The sequence below is a fragment of the Delphinus delphis genome, chromosome 5 (genome assembly GCF_949987515.2).
Source record: "Delphinus delphis chromosome 5, mDelDel1.2, whole genome shotgun sequence".
Classification (NCBI taxonomy): domain Eukaryota; kingdom Metazoa; phylum Chordata; class Mammalia; order Artiodactyla; family Delphinidae; genus Delphinus; species Delphinus delphis.
In genome coordinates, this window is record NC_082687.1 from 32,394,844 (window position 1) to 32,408,038 (window position 13,195).

A 13,195-nucleotide genomic window follows, 5' to 3' on the forward strand; every position below is an offset into this window, starting at 1 on the left:
ATCATATCATCTACACTTTCCTATGTCATTTGCTTTAAAAAAAATGATTTACAACCTGTGCATCTCCTAATGTTTCCTTCTGTGGCCACCCACTGTGCCATAATTTGCTTAGCCCATTAGCTATTGTTGACCATCTAGGTTGTTACCAAATTTTGCTGCTAAAATTAATGTGTAATTAACATGCCATCCATAAATTTTTTCTAAGACTTATTTTTTGAGTATTTTTAGTTTCACAGCAAAATTGAGAGGAAGGCACAGTATTTCTCCTATACTTCCTGCCCCCACACATGCATAACTTCCCCTATTATCAACATCATTTACCATCGTACATTTGTTACAGTTGACAAACCTGCATGGACACATCATAATCACACTAAGTCCATCATTTACATTAGTATTCACTCTTAGTGTTGTACATTCTATGGGTTTGGACAAAAATGTGTAATGACATGGATCCATCATGACGGTGTCATTATGGTATCATACACCATATTTTCACTGCCCCAAGAATCCTCTGCGCTTCTCCACCTATTCACCCCTTCCTCTCCCCCTGCTGTAAACTTTTTTCCAAATCTCATATTACTTCATTAAGAAATGTCCCCAGAAATTGAATAGAAAAAGAGACTTGTCTAGTTTTAGGCTTTTTATGTGTGTTCTCAAATCGCCTTCAGGAAAGGCTATTATACCCAAATTCGTTTCTCAGAACTATTTTCAGTTTTAGAATTCTTTGACATTTCATTTCAGTTTGTACTTCTTTATACATGAGGTTGAATGTTTTGCATTTGGTGTAGACTTTATTATTTTATTTATTAAATCTTTAAATATTTAATAGATTTTATTAAATTGGGGGATCTGCTCTAGGGAAAATTAAAATGGACTTTAAAATATGGATAATTTCTTGGTATAGTTTTACTTGATAGAAAGTAAGAATGGTTTATAATTTCAGACATTTGTGAAATATGACTTTGTATTTTTACATGCTATTTTAAAAACTCTTTTCTGATTTTTAATCTTACCCCTAACCATAACATCCAATATATTTATTTATTTATTGTTTAATTTTATATAGTAGTTTTGTTTTAGTTTCCTTAGCAAGAAAGGTAATACATGTTCATTGTTGGAAAAAAATACGAAAAATAAGCAAGAGGAAGGAAATAAAAATTGCCTCTTAACCTTAATTCAAGATAACTACTGTCACATAAGTGCATACTGTCTTTTAACTTACTTTTCTATATAATACATTTTGGATGTATATATATCCAGGCCATTAAATATTTTATAATGTAAATTTAATGAATGCATTGTATATCATTACAAAAAAAGTACTTTTGAGTCCCGTTATTGTACTGATTTCCAGGGTTTTGCTGTTGAAAACAGTGCTTTGACAAGCATCCTTATACATATCCATCATTATTTTCTTTAGCTGAATTTATAAAAGTGAAATTTCTGCATAAGAGATATGCATAAACCTAAGGTTTTAGGTACATATTGCCACATTTTTCCACCCATGTTGAGAGTACCCATTTCCCTGAATCCTTTATTACAATTTTTAGTGTTTTAAATTTGGTAGTCGAGAGATCGTATCTCATGCTTTATTTTGCATTTCTTCAATTATTAGTGGGTTTGAACATTTTTCTTGTTTATTGACGATATTATTACAAATATCGTGAATTTAAAAAATATTTATTTATTTAATTTATTTTTTTGGCTGTGTTGGGTCTTAGTTGCAGCATGTGGGCTCTTCGTTGTGGTGCATGGGCTTCTCTCTAGTGTGGCGTGCAGGTTTTCTCTCTCTAGTTGTGGCGCGTGGGCTTCAGGGCGCATGGGCTCTAGTTTGCGGCACGCAGGCTCTCTAGTTGAGGCACGCGAACTCAGTAGTTGTGGCACGGGCTTAGTTGCCCCCGGCATGTGGGATCTTAGTTCCCCAACCAGGGATTGAACCTGCGTCCCCCCTGCATTGGAAGGCGGATTCTTTACCACTGAACCACCAGGGAAGTCCCTGACCATACATATTTTATAGATGCCCATTGATCTATTTTATTTTTCTGTTGGAGTATTTGTCTTCTTTTGTTATTATTTTTAAAAGCTCCTTATTTATTAACTTATTGACTCAATCTATAATATTTATTGCAAGTGTTTCCCCAGTTCTTGACCTTTTAATTTGATTTATGATGTGTCTTAATATGAAGTCTTTAAAAAATTATCTCTCCTAGCTGCTATGTCAGTAAAAGAAGTCCTTCAAAGCTTGGTTGATGATGGTATGGTTGACTGTGAGAGGATTGGAACATCTAATTATTATTGGGCTTTTCCAAGTAAAGCTCTTCACGCCAGGAAACGTAAGCTGGAGGTTCTGGAATCTCAGGTACACCACCACAATTTTTTTTTTTTAATATTTATTTATTTATTTGGCTGCGTCAGGTCTTAGTTGCAGCATGAGGAATCTTTAGTTATGGCATGTGAGATCTAGTTCCCTGACCAGGGATTGAACCCAGGCCCCCTGCATTGGGAGCGTGGAGTCTTAACCGCTGGACCACCAGGGAAGTCCCACCACCACCACAATTTAAAATAATAGATTTGCTTTGTAAGAAAGAAATTTGTTTTACTTAATCCTCTTTTCATTTAGTGGCTTCCATTAAATTTTTAACATGCATTGTGGTACCATGACAATAACCCCATAAACAAGGTGGCTACTGAGTGACTAATGGATAGGATACACTGGACAAAGGGATGACTCACGTCCCATGTGGTATGAAGCAGGAAGGTGCAACGTTTCATCATGCTGCTCAGAATGGCATACAATTTAAAACTTATGAATTGTTTATTTCTGGAATTTTCCATCTAATATTCTCAGACTGTGATTGACCACAGGTAACTGAAACCATGGAATATGAAACCACAGATATGAGGGGAATACTATGTAGGCAAGGAATGAAACTTTAGGGAAAGGGGCTGTGGACTTGTTTTGGGGTGAAGGGAGAAAGAATCCCGATTTTTCTGGAAGATAACAAGAACAGGAAAAGTTAAACAACAATAGTAAAGTAAATTAATTTCTCTCTGTTTAGAGGTTATGTGAGATTGTGTTTCTTCACAGGAAAATCCTCCTGAAACACCACTTTTTACAATGATGCTCCTGGGTTTAAGAAGGTTCAACTTTATGGGGAGCCTTTTTTCAGTCAGTGTTCTTAATTACAAGCAACACAAACTAACTCTGGCTGACATTAGCAGAAAAGAAATTTATTGAAAGATATAAGATAGACTTCCAGAATCATGGGGAAGGGTGGACACACAGTTCTAAAAGTAGGCAGGAACTGAGGGAGGATACACAGCCAGACCACAGCCAGAACACACCATGAAGCCTTTCTGGTGAGGATACTGGTGCCTCAACCACTGCACCAAACTCTATTGACATTGCTGACCTCAGAAGATAACTCCACTGGCACTCCTGGCTGAAGAACCAGATGTTGCTGCCACCAAAATAAAACAAACAAACAAAAAACCACCAAGAAACTTCTGTACCAGCTCACAGTTCTGGAGGTACATGAGACTGGCCAAGCCTCGACCATGTGCCCACACTCTAGTTATCAGGGGAACTGGGGAAGTAAATAATTGGGGTTTCTAGTTTCTATGGTGGGAGGTAGCTGCCTCCTTTTGGTGCCTGCAATTCGCCAAAGTAGGAAGGGGGTTTGGATCCTCCCATGATAGATACATACCCACAAAATAAATCAAGTGAAAAAGAACACAGGATTTGAAGTCAAAATAACAACAACAGATTTATTGGATACTTACTTTCCTCGATGTGCCAGATACTGTTCTAGGCATTTGGAATCCATTAGCGAACAAAGAATGGAAGCAGGAAACCAGGTAGTTAAGTTCTTGGAATCATCCAGCTATGAAGTAATGGTGGTTTGAACCAAGGCCATAGCAGCCCACCTACACCCCCTCAGCCCTAGGCAACCACTAATTTACTTTCTGTGTCTGTAGATTTCCTTGTTCTGGACATTTCATATGAATGGGATCACATAATATGTGTCTTTCTTGACTTGCTTCTTTCATTTAGCGTAATGTTTTCATGGTTAATCCATGCTGTAATATGTATCCATATTTCATTCCTTTTTACGGCCAAATAATATTCCATTGTTTGGATATACCACATTTTGTTTGTCTCCTCATCAGTTGATGGCCATTTATGTTTTTTCCACCTTTTGACTGTTATGAATAATGCTGCTATAAAATTTCATGTACAAGTTTTTATGTGGACATATGTTTTTATTTCTCTTGGGAATTTCTGGGTCATATGATAACATTATATTTCATTGATTGAAGAACTTCCAGACTGTTTTCTAAAGTAGCTGCACCATTTTGCATTCCCAGCAGTAGTGTATGAGGCTTCCAGTTTCATTACATCCTCACCAAAACTTGTTGTTACCTGACTTTTTGATTCCAGCCACCCTAGTGGGTTTGAAGTGGTATCTCATTATGGTTATGACTTTCATTTCCCTTATGACTAATCATGACCATCTTTTCATATGTTTACTGGCCATTTGTATATCTTCCTTAGAGAAATGCCCATTCAGATCCTTTGCCCATGTCTCATCTCTTAAACATGATGCTGCATTTTTAAAATTATTATTAGAGTATCGTTGATTTATAATGTTGTGTTAGTTTTAGGTGTACAGCAAAGTGAATCAGTTATATATATGTGTGTGTGTGTGTGTGTGTGTGTATTCTTTTTCAGATTCTTTTCCATTACAGTTTATTATAAGATATTGAATATAGTTCCCTGTGCTATACAGTAGGAGCTTGTTGCATATCTATGATGATGCATTTTGTTTCCTTGCTAGGAAACAACATGCATATTCATCACTCAGGATTTTTTTTTAAACTTAGTTATGCAATTAAAAACTTTATACAGGGTAATTTATTTTTAGGCCTTGTTACATTTTCCTATCTTCATGACTTTTTGTTCTTGCTTTTATCGCCCTTGAGACTTCCCTCGTCTTTCCTTTCTACCTAGCCAGTTCTAAACATCTCCCCTCAGAAACCTTCTCAAGCTCCCATAGCTTACTGTGTTCTTGCCCTTCTATAAACTCCTGCAATATTTTTGGTTTTACCATAAATAAAATGTATGACTTTAGCAAATACTGCTGGTTGCCTGTCTAATAAACATTGCCCCCTTCTTCATTACTAACAAAACATTTACTATGCTGAGGGAGCAGTGTGTCTTGCTAAAAAATGTTTATCTTCCCAGATTCCCTTGCATCTAAGAATGGCAGTGGGAAACACTTTTGATGAATGAGATGTAAGTGGAAGACTAGCTTGAGGTTTCTGAGAAAATGTTCACTTTCCTGATAAAGGCAAAACCCCTTCTTCTTATCTGTGATATGGACATGAGATCATATTGTGACCCTAAGGTAACAAGTGTTAGGATGAAGACATTCCCTAAGAATGGCCGGGCCTGGATTAAACGAGCTTGGGTCTCTGGTGGCATTTTGACACACTGCACTAGCCTTAGAGTGCCTTACCTTTGGACTTCAAATTGCATAAGAAAATTAAGCCCCCATTTAATGTAGTTTTAGTCAAATACTCTCTTTGTATTCTAAAAGTATATATCCAAAATGGCTAAATTTGCTTTGAAGACTTTTTTTATATAAATGTGACTTAGATCTTGTATTAGTTATCTATTGCTGGAACAGAACTGCATACCCCAAAACTTCATGGCTTAAAGAAACAAACATTTGTATCTCACAGTTTCTGTGGATCAGGTTTAGTTAGGCTCAGAGTCTCACATGAGGCTGTAGTCAGACTGTTGGCCAGGGCTGCATTCTCATCAGAAGGCTCATCTGGGAGAAGATTTACTTCTGAACTCAATCTTAATGGTTATTGAATTTAGTTCCCTACAGGCTATGGGGCTGAGGTCTTCAGTTCCTGGAAGGCTATTGGACTGATGGCCTTAATTCCTTGATAGCTTTTAGCCAGCTGCCTCCCTCGTTCCTTATATCATGGGCTTCTCCATAGGACAGCTCACAATGTGGCAGCTGCCTTTCCTCAGAGGAGATGTGTGTGGAGAGTCCAAGACAGAAGCCACAGGGGTTTTTGTATCTTAATCTTGGAAATGACATCCCATCACCTCTGCCTCATTCCATTCCCTAGCAACAAATCATTAGATTTCATATTCAAGGAAAGATTATACATGGGCATAAATACCAAGAGGCAAGGATCATTGGAACCATCTTAGAGGATACATATCACAGATTTTTCATTCTTTTTACTTCCCAAATGTATAAATCTTATCTTTTTGATTATTTTTTTAAAAAAAGCTTTATTGAGGATTAATTGAAATACCCAAGTTGCTCATATTTAAAGTTTATATACTGATAAGTTCTTTTTGTTTTTTTTGTGTTTTTTTGTGGTATACGGGCCTCTCACTGCTGTGGCCTCCCCCGTTGCGGAGCACAGGCTCCAGATGCGCAGGCTCAGCGGCCATGGCTCATGGGCCCAGCCGCTCTGTGGCATGTGGGATCTTCCCGGACTGGGGCACGAACCCATGTCCACTGCATTGACAGGCGGACTCTCAACCACTGCGCCATCAGGGAAGCCCTATACTGATAAGTTTTGACATATATATACATCCATGGAACCATCACCACCATCAAGATAAGGAGCATACACATCACCCCTAAAATTTTCTTCATTCCCCTTTTTAATCTTTGTCTCCTGCCCACCACCCTCCCCCACCCCCCAACACACACACACACACACACACACACACACACACACACACACTGCTTCCCTTGCCCCCATCCCCAGGCAACCACTGATTTGCCTTCTGCCATTATACATTAGTTTATATTTCCTAGAATTTTATATTAAGGGAATCATGCATTATATACTCTATTTCCTGGCTTCTTATACTTAGCATAACTGAGATGTATCCATGTTGCTGTATATATTACTCATGCATTTTTATTGCTGAATGGTATTTCATTGTATAGATATACAACAGTTGTTTACCTGTTGATGGGCATTTGGGGGTTTTGTTTGTTTTAGTTTGGAGTTATTATAAATAAAGCTTCTATGAATATTCATATATGTCTTTGTATGAACATATCTTTTAGTTTATATTGCGTAAATACCTAGGGACGGAATGGCTGGATCATATGGTAGTTGTATGTATAAATTTTTAAGAGATTGCCAAGACTGTTTTCCAAAGCGCCTGTGCTATTTTAGGTTCCTGCCAACAGTGTATGAGAGTTCTGATCTCTCCACATCCTCATTAATACTTGGTATGATACCCATTCTAATAAGTATGTAATGATATCTTGTGGTTTTAGTTTCCATTTCCCCGGTGACTAACAATGTTTAGTATTTTGCATGTGTTTGTTTGTCATCCATATATCTTCATTGATGAAGTGTCTGTATACAGATCTTTTGCCTTTTTTAAAATCTATATGTTTGTTTTTATTATTAAGTTTAGATAGTTCTTTGCACATCCTAGGTACAGATCCTTTATCAGATAAATGCTTTCCAAATGTTTTCTTCCAGTCAGTGATTCATTTTTTTTTGTTTTATTAACTGTGTTTAGGAGAGTTGAAGTTTTAAGTTTTTAGGGAAGTCCAGTTTATTAACTTGTTTCTTTATGGTTGGTGTTTCTGGTATTGTTTCTTACCTTCTTCCAGACAGTTATTCATGCCTGAAACTAGCCATAACAGGTGCTGATTAAGCATTTCTTTTTTGACTTTGTAAACCAGAGATAATCTGGCCAAATGTATGCTTTTCATTTCTTCGCCTCTGGATTTAACATAATCTCTATTTAGCAAGTGAAGGAGTTTGGCATAAAAAGTAAGCAAGAGATTCTTGCTAGTGTAGTGAATCTATTTTTAATAAGTGAACTTAATATCATTGTTTATTTATTCTGAATGAGGGATAAGATGTTCTAATTAGTTGCTGTCAATAAACTCCTTTCCCTACTGGTCTGAGGGTTGGCTTCCAGTGTGTTTGGTGACATACTCCTATCCTCGCAGCCCCATATACAAACTGGAGGTCAAAGGTTAATCTCACACTCTTGCTCAGAAGTCACAGTTCAAGTCATAGGCAGTAGGTCCTATACCTTCTGTTCTCAGCACTGCAGAGTGAGATTTTGATATGTCATTCATAAAAGATTGATATCACTTGGTATTTGCTATAAATATTAAAACACACACACACACACACAAAAAAACTCAGTACTGAGAAGCAAGAAAAACTACAATCCTGCAGCCTGTGGAACAAAAACCACATTCACAGAAAGATAGACAAGATGAAAAGGCAGAGGTCCATGTACCACATGAAGGAATGAGATAAAACCCCAGAAAAGCAACTAAATGAAGTGGAGATAGGCAACCTTCCAGAAAAAGAATTCAGAAAAATGATAGTGAAGATGATCCAGGACCTCGGAAAAAGAATGGAGGCAGAGATTGAGAAGATGCAAGAAATGTTTAACAAAGACCTAGAAGAATTAAAAAACAAACAGAGATGAACAATACAATAACTGAAATGAAAACTACACTAGAAGGAATCAATAGCAGAATAACTGAGGCAGAAGAACGGATAAGTGACCTGGAAGACAGAATAATGGAAATCACTGCTGCGGAACAGAATAAAAAAAAAGAATGAAAGAAATGAAGACAGCCTAAGAGACCTATGGGACAACATTAAATGCAGCAACATTCGCATTATAGGGGTCCCAGAAGGAGAAGAGAGAGAGAAAAGACCCGAGAAAATCTTTGAAGAGATTATAGTCGAAAACTTCCTTAACATTGGAAAGGAAAGAGCCACCCAAGTCCAGGAGCGCAGAGAGTCCCATACAGGATAAACCCAAGGAGAAACATGCCGAGACACAAAGGAATCAAATTGGCAAAAATTAAAGACAAAGAAAAATTATTGAAAGCAGCAAGGGAAAAACAACAAATAACATACAAGGGAACTCCCATAAGGTTAACAACTGATTTCTCAGCAGAAATTCTACAAGCCAGAAGGGAGTGGCATGATATACTTAAAGTGATGAAAGGGAAGAACCTACAACCAAGATTACTCTACCCGGCAAGGATCTCATTCAGATTTGATGAAGAAATCAAAAGCTTTACAGACAAGCAAAAGCTAAGAGAATTCAGCACCACCAAACCAGCTCTACAACAAATGCTAAAGGAACTTCTCTAAGTGGGAAACACAAGAGAAGAAAAGGACCTACAAAAAAACCCCAAAACAATTAAGAAAATGGTCATAGGAACATACATATCGATAATTACCTTAAACATGAATGGATTAAATGCTGCAACCAAAAGACACAGGCTTGCTGAATGGATACAAAAACAAGACCCATATATATGCTGTCTACAAGAGACCCACTTCAGACCTAGGGACACATACAGACTGAAAATGAGGGGATGGAAAAAGATATTTCATGCAAATGGAAATCAAAAGAATGCTGGAGTAGCAATACTCGTATCAGATAAAACAGACTTTAAAATAAACAGTGTTACAACAGACAAGGAAGGCCACACATAATGATCAAGGGATCAATCCAAGAAGAAAATATAACAATTATAAATATATATGCACGTAGGAGCACCTCAATACATAAGGCAACTGCTAACAGCTATAAAAGAGGAAATCAACAGTAACACAATAATAGTGGGGGAATTTAACACCTCACTTACACCAATGGACAGATCATCCCAAAAGAAAATTAATAAGGAAACACAAGCTTTAAATGACACAATAGACCAGATAGATTTAATTGATATTTATAGGACATTCTATCCAAAAACAGCAGATTACACTTTCTTCTCAAGTGCGCACAGAACATTCTCCAGGATAGATCACATCTTGGGTGACAAGTCGAGCCTCAGTAAATTTAAGAAAATTGAATCATATCAAGCATGTTTTCTGACCACAACACTATGAGATTAGAAGTGAATTACAGGGAAAAAAACATGAAAACCACAAATACATGGAGGCTAAACAATACATTACTAAATAACCAAGAGATCACTGAAGAAATCAAAGAGGAAATCAAAAAATACCTAGAGACAAATGACAATGAAAACATAATGATCCAAAACCTATGGGATGTAGCAAAAGAGGGAAGTTTATAGCTATACAAGCCTACCTCAAGAAACGAGAGAAATCTCAAATAAACAATCTAACCTTACACCTAAAGGAACTAGACTAAGAAGAACAAACAAAACCCAAAGTTAGCAGAAGGAAAGAAATCATAAACATCAGAGCAGAAATAAATGAAATAGAAACAAAGAAAACAATAACAAAGATCAATAAAACTAAAAGCTGGTTCTTTGAGAAGATAAACAAAATTGATAAACCATTAGACAGACTCATCAAGAAAAAGAGGGAGAGGACTCAAATCAATAAAATTAGAAATGATAAAGGAGAAGTTACAACAGACACTGCAGAGATACAAAGCAACCTAAGAGACTACTACAAGCAACTCTATGCCAATAAAATGGACAACCTGGAAGAAATGGACAAATTCTTAGAAAGGTATAACCTTCCAAGAATGAACCAGGAAGAAATAGAAAATATGGACAGACCAATCACAAGTAATGAAATTGAAACTGTGATTAAAACTCTTCCAACAAACAAAAGTCAAGGACCAGATGGCTTCACAGGTGAATTTTATCAGACATTTAGAGAAGAGCTAACACCTATCTTTCTCAAACTCTTTGAAACAATTCAGAGGAAGGAACACTCCCAAACTCATTCTATGAGGCCACCATCACCCTGAGACCAAAACCAGACAAAGCTACTACAAAAAAAGAAAATTACAGACCAATATCTCTGATGAATATAGATGCAAAAATCCTCAACAAAATACTAGCAAACACAATCCAACAACACATTAAAAGGATCATATACCATGATAAAGTGAGATTTACCCCAGGGATGCAAGGATTCTTCAATATATGCAAATCAATCAATGTGATACACCATATTAGCAAATTGAAGAAAAAAAACTGTATGATCATCTCAATAGATGCAGAAAAAGCTTTTGACAAAATTCAACACCCATTTATGCTACAAATTCTCCAGAAAGTGGGAATAGGGGGAACGTACCTCAACATAGTAAAGGCCATATATGACACACCCACAGCAAACATCATTCTCAGTGGTGAAAACTGAAAGCATTTCCTCTACGATCAGGAACAAGACAAGGATGTCCACTCTCACCACTCTTATTCAACGTAGTTTTGGAAGTCCTAGCCACAGAAATCAGAGAAGAAAAAGAAATAAAAGGAATCCAAATTGGAAAAGAAGAAGTAAAACTGTCACTGTTTGCAGATGACATGGTACTATACATAGAGAATCCTAAAGATGCCACCAGATAACTACTAGAGCTAATCAATGAATTTGGTAAAGTTGCAGGATACAAAATTAATGCACAGAAATCTCTTGCATTCCTATACACTGATGATGAAAAATCTGAAAGAGAAATTAAGGAAACACTCCCATATACCATTGCAACAGAAAGAAAAAAATACCTAGGAATAAACCTACCCTAGGAGACAAAAGACCTGTATGCAGGAAACTATAAGACACTGATGAAAGAATAGTTTCTTTCTTTCTGCAACAGATGGAGAGATATACCATGTTCTTGGATTGGAAGAATCAATATTGTGAAAATGAGTATACTCCTCAAAGCAATATACAGATTCAGTGCAATCCCTATCAAATTACCAATGGCATTTTTTACAGAACTAGAACAAAAAAAATCATAAAATTTGTATGGAGGCACAAAAGACCCCGAATAGCCAAAGCGGTCTTGAGGGAAAAAAACAGATGGAGGAATCAGACTCCCTGACTTCAGACTATACTACAAAGCTACAGTAATCAAGACAATATGGTCCTGGCACAAAAACAGGAACATAGATAAATGCAACAAGATAGGAAGTCCAGAGATAAACCCATGCACCTATGGTCAACTCATCTATGGCAAAGGAGGCAAGGATATACAATGGAGAAAAGACAGTCTATTCAATAAGTGGTGCTGGGAAAACTGGACAGCTACATATAAAAGAATGAAATTAGAACACTCCCTAACACCATACACAAAAATAAACTCAAAATGGATTCAAGACGTAAATGTAAGGCCGGACACTATAAAATTCTTAGAGGAAAACGTAGGAAGAACACTCTTTGACATAAACCACAGCAAGATCTTTTTGATCCACTTCCTAGAGTAATGGAAATAAAAACAAAAACAAATGGGACCTAATGAAACTTCAAAGCTTTTGCACAGCAAAGGAAACCATAAACAAGACCAAAAGACAACCCTCAGAATGGGAGAAAATAATTTCAAACGAATCAACGGACAAAGGATTAATCTCCAAAATATATTAACAGCTCACACAGCTCAATATTAAAAAAACAAACAACCCAATCCAAAAATGGGCAGAAGACCTAAATAGACATTTCTCCAAAGAAGACATACAGGTGGCCAAGAAGCACATGAAAAGCTGCTCAACATCACTAATTATTAGAGAAATGCAAATCAAAGCTACAATGAAAAAGAAAACTATAATGAGGTATCACCTCACACCAGTTTGAATGGGCATCATCAGAAAATCTGAAAACAAATGCTGGAGAGGGTGTGGAGGAAAGGGAACCGTCTTGCACTGTTGGTGGGAATGTAAGTTGATACAGCCACTATAAAGAAGAGTATGGAGGTTCCTTCACAAAGTCAAAATAGAATTACCATATGATCCAGCAATCCCACTACTGGGCATATACCCAGAGAAAACCATAATTCAAAAAGACACATGCACCCCAGTGTTCACTGCAGCCAGGTCATGGAAGCAACCTAAATGCCCATCGATAGATGAATGGATAAAGAAGTTGTGGTACATATATACAATGGAATATTACTCAGCCATAAAAAGTAACGAAATTTGGTCATTTGTTGAGATGTGGATTGATCTAGAGACTGTTATGCAGAGTGAAGTAAGTCAGAAAGAGAAAAGCAAATATCGTATATTAATGCATATATGTGGAACCTAGAAAAATGGTACAGATGAACCAGTTTGCAGGGCAGAAATTGAGACACAGATGTAGAGAAGAAATGTATGGACACCAAGGGGGGAGAGTGATGGGGGTGGTGGTGGTGGTGGTGTGCTGAATTGGGCGATTGGGATTGACATGTATA

At 36.9% G+C, this 13,195-nt stretch overlaps 1 protein-coding gene across 1 annotated transcript in view; it reads left to right on the top strand.

Annotated features, from left to right (window-relative positions):
• Positions 1-13,195, top strand: part of MND1 (meiotic nuclear divisions 1) — a 73,204-nt gene that overhangs the window by 4,492 nt on the left and 55,517 nt on the right. The window contains exon 3 of the mRNA XM_060011912.2: positions 2,214-2,362. Within this exon, the coding sequence (XP_059867895.2) occupies positions 2,214-2,362 (149 nt within the window). The remainder of the gene's footprint in view (positions 1-2,213; positions 2,363-13,195) is intronic.